Genomic DNA, 23,020 nt, shown 5'->3' on the forward strand with positions numbered 1-23,020 from the left:
TTGGTAGATCGTTGCCCACACAACGTCCAATCTGTTCTAAAGGAATACAACAGAAGATCAAGGGATTGATTTCGGATTCATTAAGCTTGGATTCTCAGAGTTATCTAAACCGGATCGAAAAGCTAAGTATGTTTTCTATTCAAAATCGTGAGAACCCCATTGATTCCGCTGCGCGTGGGTTCTTGCGGTTTGTAGAAATATTCGTTCTGAAATAACGGTTCCTACAACACTGTGTTGTCTTCATACATAGTTATGTTGTCGTCCATTTAACCATTGAGGAAATGAAATAACATGTTTAATAAGTAATAATTTAACACAACCATAACACAATGCAGTGCTTCCTACACTTGATACATAAGTACCCAGTCTATCAAAATGTACTAATTAACATAAAATAAATAATAAGAAATATATATTATAAACAGAACCCTATTATAAACTACTAGTTAAATTGAGTTTCAGCAAAGTCTGACATGAATTGTAAAATGGACTGAATGCCACTTTTTGGGATTTCATAATCTGCTAGGAATTTCTTCTCCCTTAAACTGTACCATATAATCCTGTTCTTCCAACTGAAAACTCTAATGTTGGATGGCAGTAGGTCGACAAAATTTGCATGGCGGAAAGTTTCATACAATATAAACCTCCTGGGTTCACTCCACAGGTTGTTCTCGTAATGTTACAAAACCTACTAATATAGTTCTCTTTTAATTACGAGTAGCATGAGGGAAAGGTAACCCTAAATTTCTCGAAGATGTGAACGTTGAGCTCTTAAATAAATCTAGATATTGGTGTGATTGAATTTCAGCAAACAAGAATATAAACTCCTAGCAAAAATTGTCTTCTTACATCACGACTTCTCACAAGTTTACGTAAATGATAAAAACGATGCTTTGATAAGAACGGAATAGTAACCCAACTATTAACTAGTCAAGTCATGACATAACATGCAAGATATAATTAATGAAGGTATACCACTAATATCAACGAAATCAATCAGTTATTCATTAAGTTAAAGAACAATGAATCAATTAAACAGCATAAACCTCCGCAAGTCTAGGGCTTCCTCTAAGCCCTATCTTGGAACTTAGCCAGACATGATATATATAACAATAAAAATGAAAAGAATAATAAATAAGGGAAGAAAGTCAGCCATGCGAAACCATAGCCTGCTGATGTAGTAGCTTCTTCTCCTCAGGTTCTATCCTCTTCTTCCTTTCTCTATGTCTACTCTAATGTTTTGACCCTCAAAAGTTATAACCAATTCAAGCTTGCGGTCTCTCTCCAGTCTCTCTCTTCTCTTCTTCTCTCGAGCTCTCTCATGTTCTTCTCTCTTTCTTTCTTCCTGTTCTTTGTTTCGGTGTTCTGAAGAGCTCCTTCTTCTCGGTTCAACTTTGTATTTATAGGAGCTTGATTCGGGCATCCAGTGTTGGAATAGAATTTGGAAGGTTGCCCCTTTGGTGTTTGAATTGATTTGGGAGTTTCTAATTCAGTGAAATTTCCCCAACAATTTTGGGATTCGATCGATACTCCAAGAAAAGATTACTCTGTTCGTGAGAAACATGGAATGGTTGTCATTATGATCAGGTAGTGCTGGAGTAGCTAGGCTTTTGGTGGGGTTGGCTGCGTGGTTTGATTGGTTCAAGTCTCAAACTTTTCTGCTGCTGGAATTAAAGGGAAACTTTGCTTTTGTTCGTGGGAGATGGAAGATCATTGAGGGATGATATGGTGCATCTAGGATGGACAGGAAATGGTGTGGCCATTAGTTTAACTAATAAAGGTGTGTGATGGGTTCAGACATTGTTTGAAACTTTCTTGTTGGTCACGTGGGTGTACTTAAGCCCATAAGCAATGGGCCATTTCCATTTCGTTCCTTTTTGTCCTCTATTCATTAGCCCAATGTTAAAAGGCCCAAACCAATAAATCAAGCCATCCAACACAAAAAATCTATTCACCCTGGACACCTCCACTGAACAGTAACACCAATGTCAGCCAACCAAATCTCCAACTTATGCATTTTCATTAGTTTTGACACATTTAATCAACTTAACTTAAATTCCTGCAAAATCACCGAAAACACACTAACTAGATCAAACAAATAAAGTAAACAGACTAACTGATATAAAATTGGGTGTAAATAATGGAACATTTATGTGTTTATCACCCTCGCCCCAAAAGGAAAACATAATAGCTATGGAGCCATCATAGGGAAACAACTTGTAAGATTCAAATGGACGTTGAGTCTCCGGTAGCCTAATCCTTGTCCACTGCTCCCGGCGAACGTTAAAAACCAATATTCCTGCATGCCAAAGAGACCAATGCAGAATTCCTCTTACAATAACTCTGGCATTCCTATTAATGTGTTCATAGGGAAAAGACAACTCCAGGTCGTCCAACCTTTTCCATTTGTCAACTTGGGAATCAAACAATTCAACATGATGAAAGACACATGTCCTCGCTTTGTTGTCTCGGGAATGCCTGACAGTGTGGTACCTCAGTATTAAAACCCAAACAATATTGAATCGCAAAGGTTCCACAGAATTCACCACCATGCCCACACTTTCGGTGAAGAATTTGTTCATAGGATTATTTGTTAGTTTGCATACGTAATACTTTTGGTATTTTTCATTAGGTGTGTTCAAGAGAACTGATAAAACGATAAATGATAGTTTTACCCACGCATAAATGATGAAACTTAAACGCAAGTAAAACTAAAACTAAAACTATTTTCATGACTATTTTATCAAAGTTATTCTACTTTCGAATGCTATCGCAATAGAGTTGGAGTAGAAGATTCATTCCACTCCTAGTTCTTTAGTATTGGCATTTTCTATTATTATCAGTTCTATCCAAAGTTAATGAGAGTAATGTGGGAATTATACAACGATGTCAATTCAAATACTAAACAAGATATGAATAACGAAATGACGGAAATACTAAGGGTTGAATCTAGATAAAGAATTAGGGCAATTTGATTCCACCCTGAATCCAACTTAATAAACTAGTATAGATTATTGTAATCCAATTCTTACATTCTTACGATAAGAATTGGTCGTTCTAATCCCTAATCAATCATGGCAATCTCTACCAAATAATAATTAACATGTGAGGAAGTTCAACCCATTCTCATGGTGAATCAACTACCTTCTAGAGTGGAATAGACTCTTCCAACTATTTCTACACTACACAATCAAGTTTTCATCAAGGCTTCATCAAACCCCTCTAATGGAGGTTTAGCCTTGAGTCAACAAACTTTCATTTCTCATTAAATTTAAACAAGACATAATATAAAGATGATAATTTTACAATCTTTATCTAATCAAGAATTCAAAACTAAACTAATAACTATGAAATGATTAATAACTAAATGACCGAAATTAAATCTAATTAATTTAATAATTAAACTAGATTATGATTAACTAATTATGAAATAAAGACAAACTAATTTATGAATTTAACAATACTAAAACTAAATAAGAATTTAATCAATAAACTAAATCGGAATTAAAAACTAATAATTTATTATAAAACTAAATATGATTCTCAAATAACAATCAACTTGTTCTAACTAATTAATTGAAAGGTAAAACTAGCTCTAAAACAAGATATGAAAACTAATTAATGGAGTCTAAAACTAGATCTAGAATTCTATGTTAATGGCTACCTAATTTTCTACTTTCTTAAGAGTTAAGTCTTGTGTGTTGAAATGGAGGAGACAAGATCCACATTTTCGTGCATGGGCTGAGGAGCCATGTTTTGGGCTGGAAAATCGAGCCTAAAACCCAATCTCTTCAGTCCACAAAGCCCTTTTCAACTAGATTTGACTTCAGTAGACTTTTTATCTACTTCTGCTCCTCTAATTGGGTCAAGGCTTGGACAATTGGAAATCTCTTTCTGAGCCAGTCGTTTTGACATAAGGTAGGCCCAATTCCGAGGTCTAAGTCCAAAGATACGGCCTTCGGAAGTTCTGCTGACTTTTATACGCTGTTTTTGCCCGCATTAACTTTGACTTTTCAGCTTTGATCGGGCCTTTAAAAAGGCTTTTTCTCCTTAAATCTCGGCCTTTAATCACAGAACTTCTTAGCAACCAACCATTGCTCATTTATCTCGCCAAAGTGACACATTTCTGCACATAATTGCCTCTAATGCCTGAAATACATAAAAACACGTAATCAGCATTAACTTTTATTTATTACTCGCATAACTGGTCTAAAAGTATTATTGTTAGGGGGTTTAAAACTATAGTTTTGGGCTCTTATCAAACCACCCCCAAACAGCATTTTGCTTGTCTTCTAGCAAATATAAGAAATTAGAATAAGTGACCAAAAATGGAGTTCTAACTACTCTCGTTTCGCCGAGTGCGATTGCATTGACAATATGCAACAAGGCCTTAAACCACTAGAAATTCCCTAGTGGACGAGTTATAGCCTCATGAGAGTTTTCCAGTGAAGGTACTCACAAACTTCATCTATACTACAACGACTAAGAAATAAAACTATTGTTTCTTTCTTTATGTTCCCAATTATCTATATATCTCACTAGCAATGAATATAGAATAATCAAGTCGAAACCTAAGTTAATATATGCATAATAATCAATCATCTACGAATAAGCATATATACAATGAGTAATACTATGTAATGCAATAGCAGGTCCGTTTTGGAAAACTCAGAATAGCGTCCTTAAGTAGGTCCTCACATAAATGTCAAGACAAAAATACTCTGATTTTTCTGCTCAAGTTTTGTTGCTCCAGTGTGCAGTGGGCACACTCTACCTTACAATCTCAATGACACACAAGGAAGCCAGAGTCGATCAAACACATCTGCCACTTACTATCACACTAACCTATTCCTATTTGAGCTAGAGGTCTTTATTAGGTGTTGCGGGGATTAGGAGATGGTTTAAGAAGGAAGGAAATGGATATTCAAAATGGACAAGTCTGAGATAATAGAGTCTTCATATTATGTAACTAGAGAAAACCTTGCTCTTTACTTTTGCTTCTACACTTTGTTGCCATCCTTAGCCATATTTTTCTTTTTCTTTGGCTTTTGACTCCTTTGATTCTATTTTTGGAGTTCTAACTCTTTATGTTCTTTTATTTGTTTATTTATTTATTTTTTATTTGGATGGAAACTTCATTTTCTTATTTGAAGCGACTAACAAATTATTGATCTCAAAGGTCTTTCTCTTTTCTATTCTTCATCTCTATTCTCAGACTCATTCAAAGAATGGGTAGGCTGATTTTTTATTTTATTTTATTTTGTTTTGTTTTTATAACAGGGTAAAGGATTTGCGGTTTATGAAAGGCTAAAGAAAGGCTCAGAGTGGCGACTAGCAGAAAATAATTCATAGATTTAAATTTCTGGCTATATTGGTCCAAAGAGGGCCTAAATTCTCGCTTAGGATATGGTATAGTGATCAAGCAAGTGGACGTGTAATTTCTCTATCTGGATTTTACTTCTCCCTTGTGTAATTTCTCAAACGCTTCACTCATATAAGGCTTTAGGCTATATTCTCACAGGATTTGTAGAATAAGTACTCTAGCCTAGATTTCAGAAACTTACTGCCAAACAATCATAAATACTCATGTAATATATTTATAGATAGATGCAAAGATTATTACCTACATATTAACCTAAGTTTCTAAAAATTATTCTAATGCAAAAGCTACGTGAGACTTCAAGATTATTTAGAGCATAGATAAAGATAATAATACCAATATTCCTAAGTGTATAGCATAACTTTTTATTTATATTTTTGAAATTTTTGAATTTTTACTAGAAAACAAGTGCATAATGTACATATCTATATCCTAACAGATGCCTTAATTACACGTGTTTCTATGCCACCCCCACCACAAACAAGAAGCATGCTTTGTCCTCAAAGTATTTAAATAAAAAGGGTAGAGAAATACCATGGAAACGCATGAAATTCTGGAATATCTGCAAAACAAGGTTAAAACAGAAAAATAAAATAAAAAGAAAAACAGACGCAACTCTATATGAGTTCCACCCGTTATGGGGTTAACAAGAATCAAATTTCTTAGGACATAAGCAGACACTAACTGAAACTAAAAACTTACCTTAACTCCCGTTTAATCGTCATCCTCCTCATCTTCCTCTCCAAAGAGATGAGGTTCCTTCGCATCCTGCCATGCCATGATAACTTGCCAAGTCTCCGGCCGTGTGTCATCAACTTGTGCTAACCTGTCGAGTGTTACTATGTCTGATGGGGTGTAAAGGGGAACCAAATGAGGCTGCACCTGTTATCCCGGCCAAGTCATAACTCGAAATGAATGAACCACCCAATTGGTGGGTCTCATGACTTCAACCTTTTTCCAATCTGTGAACTGGGTACAGAATAAAGGAAAATAACCACGCATGATGCGGCAAACCAAAATAGGCATAAGAATATACTTATCCCTCATGTTTTGGGCTCTCTTAAGACTAGCCACTAATACTCAGAGAATGTCATATTGGCGACGTCCTTCAGCTAAAGCAAGGAAAACGTCACCAGCGGTACTATTTGTAGAAGTAAATTGCCACTCCCCCAAAATATTCATCATGATGAATAACATGGTGGCTCCTACATTCAGGGATAGGCTACCAAGGGCTATGTTATAACGCCCTTGGTCCATTATACGAAACACCCCTCCCCCATAATATTCATGGAAATATGTATAGTCATAAAGGTATGCATTATCGGTCATATATCCCCAGGTATGCATAGGATCAGGCAAGGGCAATCCCGAAACTAACGCTACCAAATACTTATTGAATTTTAGTGGCGTGTCATCAACTACGGCGGAGAATTCTTGTTCTCCATCTTGGTTACAATAGAAATTATCATGGTCGTAGAAATAAGCAGTAAGCTGAGGTGAATACGAGTTGTCATCACTTACCAGTAGATGCCTCCATCCTAACTGCAAGATCCTATCGCGGAACCAACCTCCATAAGTTTCGCTTCCCAACAAGTCTTTGAAAGACTGCTCCGGTATGACTATAGGTGATGTCATCACAAAACTACTCTCTAGAACAGCTGCAAACGATCCTGGAACAACCCACAAAAAATTGGAATGTTTTGTGCCTACGGATGTCAGAGCGCAGGGGGCGCTCAAGCTATGCCTGGGTAGGGCGCAGGGTGCGCTCGGGCTATGATCGAGTTCCAGGCACTTAGGCACAGGGCATGCTCACCTTTTGCCTGGGATGGGCGCAGTGTCGAGCTCAGGTCCAACTCGAGCTCTAGGTGCTTAAGCGCGGGGTGGCGCTCAACTGAGGCGCAAGCGCGCTCCGTCCAGCTGAAGTGCTGAAGTGAAGAATAAAAGAGGGAAACTTGGGAGTGAAAGGTGATAGATGAAAGTGGGATGTAGTGTGGGTTGTGAGTGTAGAATCAAATTAATACCACCCCCAAACAATTCGGGAAAGTGGGATTAACACTAAAATCAACGCATAATTTGAAAAGAACCAAATTATATTAAAATTTAAATTCAAATATAATTAACTACCGAATTAAATTTTTAACTACGGAATTCAAAAATTAACATCTGAACTAATAAAAACTAATAAAAAACAACATCAACTCATAATATCCCTAAACCACGCGTTGCTGGTAGAGGATGGAGCATGAGATAAGCATGGGCCCTGAGCTCCCGATGGGCCTAAGCCATCCGTCCTTCGCCAATGACACTCATGCCTGACAGACGCCTCCCCAGAAGAAGAACCCCCCTGGGGTGGAAACGTTCAAGCATATCTTCTCGGAACTTGCGTTGTGCAACCATCTCTGCCTTCATCTGTTCCCAATGCTCATCCTCGCGTCAGGCAGGAGCCTCATAGTTATGATGTATGATAATCTAGCACCGACATGTGTTTTGCATCAAACATACACCTCTACAAGGCATCGACATCAAAACATGTCGTATCCTCCTCATCATCATCCGAATCAGTCTCTTCCACGACCCTCTCTCCAATCAACCTCCAAACCTTCCAAACGCGGTCCATATATGTTATGACATTCGTATGCAACTTAATCATATTACGCTCAGTTTTCGGAGTTGCTTTCATAGTCATCATGATCTTTGTTATCAAAACGGGGGAGGTGCAATACTCTTCCCAACTCCCCTAATCATATTAATCAAAACCTCGAGAATACATAATTCATACTTCTACTCCTGCAGTATCCATAGAACGTGAAGGCATTTCAGACTGATGTCACTGACCTTCTCCTTGCCAATGACATTCCTACCAATCCACTGAGCTACAGCCAGCTGGTTGGTTCGCAGAGACGACTGGAGAATAAAATGCGAGCTCGCATTGTAGTTTCCCTCCAACACCGTCGCGTTCATCAAAGGGTTGATCCCACCAAATTGGGATTCCTGCAATGTGGCGTCGAGATGGCGTCTAGGCAGAATGCCTAAAATCTCAGCCAGCAACCTTGTAGATACTTCTCTCCTCGTCCCGGCCACCTTAACAAAAATTCTATTCCCATCCAACTATCTCTCGTCCTATAAAATTGTCGGACCAAATCTTAGTGATAAAAATTGTTCGTCGAATACCACAAATGCCTCTAATCCCACCTAATCATCTCGTCACGGTAAAACGACGCGAAGCAGTCGGCCGTAAAAACTTGTTCTGACAAATTTCTCCGTCTTTGTGCCATTGAAGTTTTGAAATAATTTGAGGGTTTAAATACAATGTGGGGATCGAGTTAGAATCAAACTCACTCAAAGTTTGGGTGTTGGCGCGGTGGTTCGAGTTTTTTTCGAAATTTTAACTATTTTGGCGGTTTAAATTGATGGAGATGGTGGTTGGGATGTTGTGGGGAAGGTTTGGGCTTGGTTTAAACTTTTTTTTTTTTTTTTGTTAGGGTTTGAAATTTATTAATGGCGGAAGTGGGAAGATGAAGAAGAAAAACGTGATGCGTTCTTTGGTTGTATTGTTGGCTTGGGCCCAAGCCCAATTTGATTTCCAAAAAAATTCAATTTTTCTCGCAACTTCAAACTAAAATTGCCGCTTCGTTACTGGTCTGATTTTTGTGAATGAGATATGAAAACGATTAGAAGAGAATTTCCAATCCAATGATCCTTAAAACACACTATTCCAACCGTAGGTGACATATAAGAAGATGGAAAATGCCTCGAAATACGTGCGTGACGTAAGTTATGCGAACGAATAAAATCTAAATTCCTAGATAATGTCAACCCAAATCAAAATACGATTACACGACATAAGAAACAAAAATGGAAAGTTGAATAATCAAGGACGGAAAAATGAGCACCCCACCCCCAAACAAATTTTAGACAACAGAGTTGAGAAAATTTGTTTTAAACGTGGGTCTTATAAAGTCAGATTCTCGAGACTTCCTAGATTACTATTTTTATGGTTTTGATATTTTTTTTACTTTTTATGAATAAGATTTAATATAAGAAAAATGAAAAACAATATAGACATAATTCACACCATAGAGAAACATGACTCAAAAACTGAGAAAACATGCAAGAGTGGAAAACATGAATTATGTTAACCGTGGACTTAGGATCCGGTACTTATAGCTACACACTCCATAGGAAGGGCCCGGTTACCTGAATGGTGCACTAACCAATATATGGAATTGTAAGGAAGTACACCGAACAACAAAATGAGCCGTTTATAGTCAGATACTCGAGACTTTAGCAAATAATTGGAAATCTATATATATACCCTACAGTTTTTCATATATCATCAACAACCTAAAGAGTTATGGGTCTTTCTATAAATAAATAATATGGAATACACCCCCAAACAGAATCAAACACCAAGATTTTCTACGACGCAACTTAGGGAAATGGAAGCGACATCTGATAGATCTAGAACGTAACCGCGCATGCACCTTCTTTTTCACCTTTGAACAAGAGGGTGTCCTGGTGCATGAGCATGAGAAAATGGATGTTTGTGGAAGATATGTTGGATATGGATTAGTTTTAGAAAGAAAGAATGGAAGAAATGAGGATGTGGGTTTAGCATAAAACTCATTCATGGTGTAGGTGGGAACTGTCTCAATTTGGAAAATGAAGGTGTCAAGTGCCTTTCCCTTGGCAATTATTTCTGTATTAGGAGGATTTAGAAAAACATTAAACACAGAAGAAGCAAGAAGGTCAAGTGCAAACCCCAGGTTCCTTTGAAAAGGTGGAAGGTGGGGAAAATTGGTGATGAAAAATGAATGAGTGCTAGCTAGATCTCCCAGGTCTAGATCATTAGAAGCCTTGAGATATGCAAGACATTCCTTGATAGGTGAGTCAAAATAATCACTGGGATAGAGGGTGAAAAATTCATCTTCCGTCATAGTGTCAAGGGATGAAGGAATGTTGACATGGTGGGACTTGCGAGGTGGTAAGGAAGAGTTGCGAAAGAGATGAAGGAAATCTTCCTCTACTTCCAGGGAGTTCTCGTCGAAGTTGGAACTTCCAAAAGAAAGGAATTTGTGAATCTGATCATTTGAAAACGTGGTTTTGAAATAATCATGAGCTAAGCTCTTGATCATGCTAACCTCTCCATCGATATTCGTGTTAGGAAACTATTTTCTCGTTTTAAAAACTATTGACCTCAACAGAAAGATAACCAAAGGACAAGGACATCGAACCATTGTGGCAGTTTATAAACGCGTTGGCAGTTGCCAAGAAAGGGCACCCTAAAATGATCGGAACAGAGTCGTTAGCGACTTCTGTATCGAGGATAACAAAATCTGCAAGATAGTAGAAATCTTAAACCTTCACCAACATGTTTTCCACTACACCCTTAGGATACTTGATAGACCTATCAGCTAATTGCAACGTCATTGTTATAGGTTGCATCTCCTATAGACCTATTTGTTTATATAAATAATAAGGGAGTAAGTTAACACTCGCCCCCAAGTCTAATAAAGCAGTGGTCGTGTGAGTATCGCCTAAGGTACATTATACATTAGGACAACCAGGGTCCTTGTACTTAACGATTCCATTGTGTTCCGTTAAAGTTGGAAACTGTTCAGTTAAAAAGGCATCTTTAGGAATCTTTATCTTATGCCTAGTAGTGCACAACTCTTTGAGAAACTTAGCATGGTGAGGTAACTTTTTAATTACTTCAAGAAAAGGAAGGTTTATTGTTAGATTTTTAAAAAATTTCCTAATCTCATCGTAATTTGTATCCTTGTTCAACATAGCTAATCTCTGGGGAAACAGTGGTTTCTCTCTATATTTAGCGTATGGATCAACTGGATGTCTAACCTTCGCTTTCTATTTCTTAGGTTGTGGTTTAACTGGTACCTATACAGGGGTAAAATCTTCAGTTATCATTTCGGTATCTAGTTCGATATTCGGTGTAGGGACCACTGGTAGGGTAACTATAGGCATAGTTACAGCGTTATCAACCACTCTGCCAGAACGGAGAGTGGTGATGGAATTTAGCTCACCTATGTTTGCATTTTCAATACTAGTATTAATGTTTACCTCAAAGGCTGTGTTTGTTGTTTTAGGATTAGGTATCGTTTGACCTAGAAACACACCTTTGGGTTGTACTTTCTCTTGTGCTAACTGTTGTAAGGAAAGTTGGATGGCTTGTAAAATTTGTTGTTGGGTTTGCATAAAGGCATCAAAATGATCCGGTTGTGGAGGATTGTTAGCTATAGGTTGTGTGACAGGAACTATGTCACGTTGATAATTAATGGGTGGATATTGATAGTTATTATTTACCGGAACGATACCTCTATTGGCATTATAATTATTATTGTTATAATTATTATAATTACCCTAACCTTGTCCTTGTCGTGGTGGAGCTTGGTTGTTATAATTAGTATAATTACCCTGACCTTGTCCTTGACGTGGTGGAGCTTGGTTGTTATAATTAATGGGTGGATTGTAATTGTTTGCTGGCCTAATAGTTTGATTATTATACCCTGGAGGTGTTACTTGTTGATTATTTCTCCAACTGAAGTTGGGATGTTGTCTCCAAGGGGCGTCAGGAATAGGATAACTATTTATTGAGAAATTGTTATCTTGTTGTGATGTTTGTTGTTCATAAGTGAGAGGACAATATGAATCAGGATGCTCATGACTCAAACAGAAATTACATGGATTGGTGTTGACATTCATGACGGGAATGGGCTTTTGTTGAATAGAAATAGCCTCTACCTTTTTAGTGAGAGATTCAATTAAATTTTTAAGTTCAGGATCGGGTTTCATCTCAAACATACCGGCGGCCTTAACTGTTGTAGAAGAACTAGCAGAACGGGAGATATCGTCACTACACCCCCTAGTTATTATTACGTTTTGTTTGATCTTCTAAGAATTTTTAAGCCTCTGAGGCTCCCTTACTGAGGAAACTACCCCCATTCATTATGACAAGCACCTTTGTGGTGGTGTAACAGTCCCTTGAAAAAGGCACGAACTAACGTGTCTTTCGTGAGGTTATGGTGTGGACACTCTATAAGAAGATCGGTGAAACAATTCCAAGCTTTTCAAAATGATTCATGAGGATTCTGTCAAAAGAAATGAATCTTGGAAAGCATTTCATCTGTCTTTAGTGGTGGGTAAAAATGTTCCATAAATAGTTGAACAAGTTTGGCCCATGAGTCCACAGAATTAGGCGCTTGGGCAGTTAACCAAGACGACGCCTTATCGGCTAAGGTGATAAGAAACACCCTCAGTTTAATTTGTTCAGCACCAACCGTAGGATGGTGGAATGTAGTAAGGACTTGCCCAATCCTACGCATGTGCTGATAAGGTTTTTCATGGTCTAACCCATGAAAAACGGGTAACAAATTAAATATATTTGGGGGGATTCGAAAATCCCCCACTGGGTCTGATAGAACGATGCAAGATTTTGGGCTATCGTTCAAGGCTTTGTAAAAGTTGGAGATAGGAGACTCTCTTTCTTCAACCATTATTTCAGGTGTGGAAGAAAGAAGTACCTGAATGCCACCTTGCTTCGCTTATGAATAGAGTCTTATTTACGTGCGCTCAGTGTATTTAACAAGTTAGAACACTGAATAACTTAAAGAAATTGAAATTTGAACTAACATGTGGAAATCGGGCGGTTCAGAGTAGAGGGCGCGGGGTTCGCTCATAATCAGCCTAGGTAGGGCGCGGGTCGCTCTCAGGTCCAACTTGAGCTCCAAGCGCTTGAGCACGGGGGGTGCTCGAGTTTTGCCTTGGCAAGGCGCGGGTCACACTCAGGTAAAGCTCAAGTTCTAGGCGCTTTAGCGCGGGGGGCGCTCGAGTTTTGCCTTAGTAGGGCGCGAGTCACGCTCAGGTAAAACTCAAGTTCCAGGCGCTTAAGGGGGCGCTCGAGTTTTGCCTTAGTAGGGAGAAGATCGCGCTCCGTGTATTCCTATGAGGAAAAAATTCAGTTATGAAACAAACAACCACAGCTAGAATCAAACAAGGGTGAGTGGGTTATGGGACTTTGGAAGACTAACAATACTAAAGAAAACAATACTAATGGGAACTAAGATGGGAGCGGCGCTGATAAGCACGTAAATGCTATATATTTATGCTCAATTTTATATTAGTTAGTCCAGTTATTTTATTTGTTTGATTTAGTTAGTGTGTTTTTAGTGATTTTGCAGGATCGGAGTTAACTTGATTACAAGTGTTGAAGCTATCGAGATTCAAAGATATTAGTGTGTGTACGTTGATCTAGTTCAGTGGAGATTAGCACCTGATCGGTAACAGGGAAGAAAGGGTTATAACTATGAATATTTAGGAATGCACATAAAGACGAAACTAAGTGGGCACGTGACCAAGGTGGAAGCTTCCAATCCATGTGATTGTTCATGACCGAAAGCTTGGGTCAGTTTGATCCAATTTGAGCCAACAGGAGCGAGGGACAAAACAGGGGGCTCGAAACACGTAAGATTTAAACATAACACCGGAGAGCGAGAATTGGAGACGCACGGAAATCGAGAACGAGACGAAGGAAAGCCAAGGAGATTTCACTGTCAACATGAGTTCTCCTAACTTTTACTTTATTTTCAGTTTGATTATCATGTCTAGCTAAATTCCAAGCTAGGGCTTAGATGAAGCCCTAGACTTGCGTAGGTTTTCTAAGTTTAATTGGGTTATTGTTCTCTGACTTAAGTTTTACAGTAAATAATTAATTGAATTCTCTAATTTCTGTAGAAATTCTATCATTAATTATATCCTGCATGTTTAATCCATGTCTAGACTAGTCAATTGTTGGATTAAGTTTCTGTTGATATCAAAGCATCGGTTCTAAAGTTTATTTAAACCTGTGAGAAGTTGTACTGTAAAAAGACAATTTTTGCTAGGGGTTTATATCTGTTTGCTGAAATTCAATTAATAATGATTTGTTAGAATTATTTAAGAATTACACGCCACATCTTCAAGCAAGCAAGGGGTTACCTTTCCCTCATGCTACTTTCATTATTAAAAAGAGAACTTTAAAATTAATTAAACTAAGATAATCTACAACGGTCTAGGGTGGATTCAAATGCCTTAGTGTTTTCTTCGTTAATAGTTAATCCATTTAATTTATTGCTTTCATAGTAATTAGTTAATTTTAGTTAATAAGAATTCCAAACTCCATCCACCAATATTGTTCGAATTAGGATAAATAATCAGTTAGTACTCAGTTGTTCTAAGTAGCAGTCCCTGTGGGATCGACCCGTTTGCCGCAACTATTTTCAACGATAGATATGCGCTTGCGGTTTAACTAGGATTAGATTAGTCTATTTAATTAGACTGACTAATTTTCTACCAAGTTTTTGGCGCCGCTGCCGGGGATTGCAGTGGTGCAATCGAGTTTTAAAGTCTTATTTATCGTGATTCGTAGTTTAAGTTTAGTCGTAGTTATATTAATTCGTAGTTTACGTGTTTAATTTTAGTTATTTTTGCAAATAGTTAAGGAAAGATTTCTTCTTACGAGGTTGATAGTTGTGATTTGTTTTGGACTTTGTGAAGTTGCTTGCTTGTCGTCACCCGGCGTCGCCGCAAGAGCCCCTCGGCTCTCACGGAGGTATGCGCTCTTTCCTTTGTGGGGTTGAAATTTTGTTTGTTTCGTGTGTTTTGTTTGTTTTCTTTATTTCTTGCATTTAGGATTGGTTAAGTCACCTTTGACCAGCCTTAGGCATCTTGCATTAGGACAGGTTTTAGCCCGCTCACTAGGAAAGCCCTTTTTACACGTGGATCGAGTGACGGTGCTTTTGCACAAGAACTGGGAATCGTGTTATTTGGGTTTAGGAGCAAATATATTAAACAATATTTAAAAATTCAATCTGGGGTTGAAATATTTGTTTGATATTGTTTGTGTGAGCATCGTTTGCATCATTTATTAGAGTCTTAGGTTTTAGAAGTGGTTTATGATTGAGACTTGATCCAATAATCCGAGTTAGCAGCACCGCTTTGATTCAAAATTGAACGGACACTCCATAGAAGGATTAGAAATCTCGCCGAGTTAGAGATACCTATAACCTTTGTCGGAAATACACCAATTTTTGCTGACATGACTGACAATAATAATGACATTGTTGCCCAAGTATCTAGGTCTATTAAGGAATTCATATATCCTACTAGGACAACTCGACCATCTTGCATCGTTCCTCCACCGACCAATGCTAATAATTTCGAGTTAAAGCCCAATCTACTTGGGTTACTTCCTAAGTTTAGGGGTACGGATGAGGAAGATCCATATCTTCATGTAAGGGAGTTTGAAGATATTTGTGGGACTGTGAAGCTTCCATAGTTTAGCGATGAGGCTATAAAGCTGAAGTTATTCCCTTTTTCCCTTAAGGAGAAAGCGAAGAGTTGGTTCCACACTCTTCCATCTAATTCCATAACTACATGGGAAAGATTATGCATTGTGTTCTTAAAGAATTTTTTCCCTAATCATAAGGCAACTGCTTTTAGAAAAAAATTATCATCTTTTTGCCAAGTCGATGGAGAGTCATTATGGAAGTGTATGGAGAGGTTCAAGGACCTACTCTTGCGTGTCCCTAACCATGGCCTAGAGAGGGTAGGCTAATACAGATTCTCTATGAGGGTCTTGATTTTAGCTCTAAGGTTATGATTGAGACCATGAGTACTGGAGATTTCTGTGATAAGACTGTGGATGATGCATGGTCGTTTTTAGAAGACGTTGCTGAAAAGGTCCAACAATGGGAAACTAGTCGTGAGCCTAAAAAGGTGGCTAGTAGTACTACAAAGAATGTTATGTTTCATGTTGATAAAGATTTTGACTCGAATGCGAAAATAGCTGCCTTAGTTAGAAGAGTTGAGGCTCTTGAGGTAGAAAAGGAGACAAAATATCCAGCTCAAGTTAATAATGTTGAGACCCCTAGTTGTTTGTTGTGTGATAGTCTTGATCACGTGATTGATAATTGCCCTGGCGTGACTGCGCAAGTTAATGCTTTTAATTCATACCAAAAGCCAGGCAATAATCCATTTTCTAACACGTATAACCCTGGGTGGCGTAACCACCCCAACCTATCTTGGTCCAAGGGTATACACCAGGGTGGTCCAGTTAGTAATACAAACCCGGTGCAACAGTATACACCCCAACCACCTAAGCTGTCACCTTTAGAGGAAACTATGGCTCAATTAGCACAGACCACCATGAAACTTCAGGAAACGACTGATCGGTTTATGCAAACCAGTCAAACGGCTACTCAGGAGAATGCTCAAGCCCTTAGGAAATTGGAAGTTCAAATTGGTCAAATTGCTAATACTTTGAATGAGAGGGACAAGGGTAAGTTTCCTAGCCAACCAGTAGCTAATCCTAGGGGACAATTTGAAATAGGTTCTAACTTGAACCAAGGGAACCACCAGGAGCAAGCCAAGTCTATTACTATTCTTAGGAGTGGTAAACAGGTTGATAATAGGGTTGAGGTACCTACGGATGGTGAGGTCGGATATGATCTTATAGAGATTGAAGGGAAGGAAAATGACATAAGTGGGACTACTAGTCGTAATACTTCCAAGGAGAGCTTAGAACCTCCTACTCCTGTGCAGACTAGTCCTATACCTTCTTATATACCAAAAGCTCCTTTTCCCCAACGGTTAAATCAGGCTAAGAAAGGTTCTAATTTGAGTGAGATGATGGAGCTGTTTAAACAAGTTCAAATCAACATTCCATTACTTGATGCCATAAAACAAGTTCCTTCTTATGCCAAGTTTCTGAAGGATTTGTGCACACAGAAACGTAAGTTGAATGTGCACAAGAAAGCCTTCCTTACCGAGCAAGTGAGCTCCATTATCCAAAACCAAACCCCGCCTAAGTTTAGAGATCTTGGATGCCCTACTATTTCTTGCATAATTGGTGATCATATGATTGAGAAGGCATTGCTAGATTTAGGGGCTAGTGTTAATTTGTTACCCTATTTAGTTTATTTACAGCTTGGTCTTGGTAAGTTAAAACCCACCACCATTACTCTTCAATTGGCGGATAGGTCTGTGAGAGTTCCACGGGGTATTATTGAGGATGTTTTGATTCAGGTTGACAAGTTTTATTTCCCTGTTGATTTTATTGTCCTAGATACACAGCCTGTTCAGGACCCTAAGCACCACATTCCTGTTATCTTAGGTCGTCCATTCTTGGCCACATCTAATGCTATCATTAACTGCCATAATGGAGTGTTGAAGCTTTCTTTTGGTAATATGACTACCGAGCTTAACGTGTTTAATGTGGGTCAACAACTCCCTGAGCCTGATGATTTTTGGGAAGTTAATCTTATTGAGTCTGTGGTCCATAAGACTTTCTTAGAGAGTTATTCCGATGACCCTCTTGAGTCTTGTTTAGCTCATTTTGGCGGTGATTTTGATGTGGATAGTTCTATTTGTGAAGTTAATGCTTTGCTTGATGCTACCCCGATCTTAGATGCTAATAAGTGGAGAACCAAGGTAGAACCTCTTTCTCCTTCTGAGTCTAAACCAGTTTCTTCCATAGATAGTCCTCCTAAGCTTGAGTTGAAACCATTACCAGATACTCTTAAGTATGTCTTTTTGGGGTCTGATGAGACCTTGCCTGTTATTATTGCTTCTAATCTTGATAGTGAACAAGAGAGTAAATTGCTTAGGGTTCTTAGAGACCATAAGACAGCTTTAGGGTGGACTATTGCTGATATTCATGGGATCAGCCCCACTGATTATATGCATCATATTCATCTAGAGGAGAATGCTAAACCAACCCGTGAGTTCCAGAGACGGCTTAATCCTAACATGAGAGAGGTAGTGAGAGTCGAGGTTCTTAAGTTGTTAGATGCGGGTATCATTTATCCCATCTCTGATAGTCAATGGGTGAGTCCGGTTCAGGTTGTCCCTAAAAAGTCTGGTATTACGGTAGTTAAGAATGCGAATGGCGAGTTAGTTCCTACCCGTATGACTACTGGGTGGTGTTTTTGTATTGACTATCGTAAGTTGAATCTAGCCACTAGGAAAGATCACTTTCCTCTTCCTTTTATTGACCAAATGCTTGAACGGTTAGCCGGTCATAAGTATTATTGTTTTCTCGATGGTTATTCCGGTTATTACCAAATATGTATTACACCTGAGGATCAAGAAAAGACTACATTTACTTGTCCTTTTGGAACTTTTGCCTACCGTCGTATGCCATTTGGGTTATGTAATGCACCTGGTACCTTCCAGAGATGCATGCTTAGCATTTTTTCTGACATGGTAGAGAGGTTTCTTGAGGTGTTTATGGATGACTTCTCTATATTTGGGTGATTCTTTTGATGAGGGTTTGCACCATTTGGAATTAGTGTTAATTCGGTGCAAGGAGAAGAATCTGGTGTTGAATTGGGAGAAGTGTCATTTTATGGTTCAATAGGGTATTGTTCTTGGTCATATTGTTTCTACTAAAGGAATTGAGGTCGATAAGGCTAAGATTGATGTCATTTCTAGTCTTCCACCACCTAAGACTGTGAGAGAAATTAGGTCTTTTTTAGGTCATGCTGGATTTTATAGGCGATTCATTAAGGACTTTAGCAAGATTTCTCGTCCCTTATGCAATTTACTTGGTAAGGACGTCGATTTTGTCTTTGATGATGATTGTTTGAAAGCTTTTGAGAAGCTTAAACATTTATTGACTACCGCTCCTATCATACAACCACCTAATTGGAGTGTGCCTTTTGAGTTAATGTGTGATGCGTCGGACTATGCTATTGGGGCAGTTTTAGGTCAACGGTTTGATAAGTTGCCCCATGTAATTTATTATGCAAGTCGAACTCTTAATGATGCCCAAATGAATTACACTACAACCGAGAAGGAGTTGTTAGCTGTTGTGTTCGCTTTAGACAAGTTTAGGTCTTATCTCATAGGGTCTAAGGTTGTCGTGTTTACTGATCATTCGGCTTTGAAGTATCTTCTTTCTAAAAAGGATGCTAAAACGCATCTTATTCGTTAGGTCCTCTTATTACAAGAGTTTGACATTGAGATTAGGGATAAAAAGGGTACAGAGAACGTGGTCGCTGACCACTTGTCTAGGCTTATAGTAGAGTCTTCTACTAATTTTTTGCCTTTGAATGAGTCCTTCCCTGATGAGCAACTTTTTGTTGTCTCCCAGTTGCCGTGGTATGCAGATATTGTTAATTATCTTGTTATAGGTCAGTTTCCTTCTCATTGGAGAAAACAAGATAAATCTAAGATTCTTGCTGAGGTTAAGTATTTTTTCTGGGATGACCCATACTTGTTTAAGTCATGCCCTGATCAGATTGTTAGGAAATGTGTTCCTGAGAGTGAGTTTCGTAGTATTCTCTCCTTTTGCCATGACCATGCATGTGGTGGTCACTTTGGTCCTAAGAAGACGGCTGCTAAGGTTTTGCAGTGTGGTTTTTATTGGCCTACTCTCTTTCGAGATGCACATGAGTTTTGTTTAGGATGTGATCGATGCCAGCGTACAGGTAATATTTCCCATAGGAACATGATGCCTCTTTCCCCTATTTTGGTTGTTGAACTTTTCGATGTGTGGGGTATAGACTTCATGGGTCCTTTTCCTCCTTCCTTTGGTTATCTTTATATCCTCGTCGCAGTAGATTATGTTTCTAAGTGGGTTGAGGCAGTGCCATGTAAAACGAATGATCACAAGGTTGTAGTTAACTTTTTGAAATATAATATATTTTTTCGTTTTGGTACTCCTCGAGCAATTATAAGTGATAATGGCACTCATTTTACACATCGTGCATTTGAGTCCTTAATGAAAAAGTACTCTATTACTCATAAACTTGCTACCCCATACCATCCCCAAACTAGTGGCCAAGTTGAAGTATCTAATAGGGAAATTAAACGAATTTTAGAAAAGACGGTACGACCTGACCGTAAGGATTGGTCTCAACGTCTTAATGATTCCCTTTGGGCTTATAGGACTGCTTATAAGACTCCCATTGGTATGTCTCCTTATAGGTTTGTGTTTGGGAAGGCATGTCATTTTCCTGTGGAATTAGAACATCGTGCTTTCTGGGCCATTAAAACTTTTAACTTTGACATGCGTAGAGCAGGTTCACAACGTAAGCTTCAATTAAATGAGTTAGCTGAGTTAAGGAATGAGGCATATGAGAATGCCAAGATTTACAAAGAGCGGACTAAGATTTTTCATGATAAATCTATTCTTCGCAAGTCGTTTTGAACCTAATCAAAAAGTTTTTCTATATAATTCTCGTTTGCGTCTTTTTCCTGGTAAGTTACGTTCTAGGTGGACTGGTCCTTTCATTGTTAAAATTGTTTTTCCTCATGGTGCTGTTGAGATAGAGGATCCTACGGATGGTCGTGTGTTTAAGGTTAATGGTGAACGCTTGAAACCATATCTTGATGGTTTTGCTAATAAGGGTGTGGAAGAAGTGGATCTTATTGATCCTATTTATCATGACTAAAGGAGTATGCTTGTTGTATTTTAGTAGTTTAGATTTTGTTTTTCATTGTTTTTAGGTTTTTTTTTTCTTTTGTAAGAGTCGCTTCGTATTGTGATAAGAGCCCAAAACTGTAGTTTTAACCCTGTAACAGGCATACTTTTAGACCAATTATGTGAGTAATAATTAAGAGTTAACACTGATTACGTGTTTTTATGCATTTCAGGTTTCAAAGTCCATTATGTGCATAAATGTGCCACTTTAGCGAGATAAAGGAGCTAAGGTCGGTTACTAAGGAGTTACGTGATTAAAGGCCTAGATTCAAGAAGACAAAGCCTTTCTAAAGCCCGGCCAAAAGCTGAAAAGTCGACGCCTTGGCCGAAATAAAAGACACAAATCACCAACTTCAGGGGCCGTATATTTGGACTCAGACCTCAGAATGTGGCCTACCTTATGTCAAAACGACCGGCTCAAAAAGAGCTTTCCAATGGTCTAAGCCTTGATCCAATCAGAGGAGCAAAAGTGGACGAAAAGTTTGTTGAAGCCAACTGCAGCTGAAGAGGCCTTTTTGGACTGAAAGAATTGGGTTTTGGGCCCAAAACATGGCTCCAAGCCCATGCACGATTTTTGGATCTGAATGTATAAAAACCAAAGCTTCACTCTTTGTTAATGGTAGCTAGTTAGACCTAAAAAAAATATATAATTCTAGATCTAGTTTTCAGTAGAGTAATTAAGTTTAAGTTCCAATTTCAATTCTTGTTTTAGATTAAGTCTTGAATCATTGTTCTTGATTGATTAGATAAATAAAATAGTTATTTCTATGAATTTCGATTTTTGTCATTTCAATTTATAGATCTAATTTTAATTCTTATTGATTATCATTTCGTGGTTTAAGTAGATTGAAACATTGTTAGTTAAATTAGTTAAGTTAGAATTTTGATATGATGTGTAGTTATAATTCAAAGGGAAATGATGGGTTGATGACTCAAGGCTAAAACCTCCATTAGAGGGGTTGATGAAGCTTTGATGAAAACTTAGTGGTATAGTGTAGAAGCATTGTAGAATCTATTCCACTCTAGAAGGTCGTGATTCGCCATGAGAATGGGTGGACGACCTCACATGCTAGTTAGTATTTGGTAGAAATGCCATGAACACTAGGGATTAGAACTTGAAATTCTTGCCGTAAGAACGTGAGAATCGAGATACAAGAATCTATGGTAGGTTAATAAGTTAGAGTCGAGGTGGATTCAATTCCCCTCTAATCCTTTTATCTAGATTAAAAAACAATCATATTTCCATAGCATTCGTAAATTAAATTCAACATAATTAATTTCATATTGTATCGTAGTATAACATCCTTCGTAAAGCTCTCATTAGACTTAAGACCGATTAATTAGACTAGAAAACATTCCATACTAGGGAACTAGGAGTGGAACGAATTTGTTACTCCACTCTATTTCGATAGAATTGAGAGTAGAAACTTTGATAAATAATAGACACATAAATTTAGTTTTAGTTTACTTACATTTTGAGTTCATCGTTCATTTCGTAGGTAAACTATTCAATTTTAGTTTATCAAATGGCGCCGCTGCCATCTTAGTTGCACTTTAGCATTGTTTTCATAGTAGAATTAGTCATTTTTAAGTCCCATTAAACCCACCCACCCTTGTTTGATTCATACTTGTGGTTGTCCATTTCAGCGAAAAAGTTCCGCAAAAAATATACACGCTACGATCGCGCCTATCCCGCGCCCTATCCAAGAGCCTGGAACCTTGAGCGCGACCCGCCCTAAAACACTGGAATTTCAAGTTAATTACTCGGAGCGCGACCGCGCCCTAAGCTAAACTTTTCGGATTTCTACAGGTTTGTTTCGAACTTCGATTTTTTAAGTTTTTCAGTGTTCTAACTTGTTATTTACACTGAACACGCGTAAACAAGACGCTATTCATAAGCGAAGCAAGGACGCTATCAGGTATTCCTTTCTTCCATACCTCGCATCTCCAATTAGAGGTTTATACTAAAATATCAAGATTGTTTGGAGTGTTGTCGTGTTTAGACTTAGACTTGCATGAGATTAAGATCTGGTCGGAGAAAAACACCGAACGTAATTAACCGTCAGCGTCAACAAACAAATCTATCGTGTATACCAATCCCTACACCTCTAGCTACTATTCCACCAACCACACCTGACATAATGGCTGAAGAAAGAGAGACT

At 38.2% G+C, this 23,020-nt stretch overlaps 1 protein-coding gene across 1 annotated transcript; it reads left to right on the forward strand.

Annotated features, from left to right (window-relative positions):
- Nucleotides 1-16,042: 16,042 nt before the first annotated feature.
- Nucleotides 16,043-20,829, forward strand: LOC147497229 (uncharacterized). The gene is given in 5 exon segments (XM_086562813.1): nt 16,043-16,870; nt 16,904-17,774; nt 17,841-18,356; nt 18,826-20,579; nt 20,581-20,829. Coding segments are annotated over 5 exon segments (4,218 nt in total).
- Nucleotides 20,830-23,020: the final 2,191 nt, after the last annotated feature.

Source organism: Coptis chinensis, chromosome 5, assembly GCF_015680905.1.
Source record: "Coptis chinensis isolate HL-2020 chromosome 5, ASM1568090v1, whole genome shotgun sequence".
Classification (NCBI taxonomy): domain Eukaryota; kingdom Viridiplantae; phylum Streptophyta; class Magnoliopsida; order Ranunculales; family Ranunculaceae; genus Coptis; species Coptis chinensis.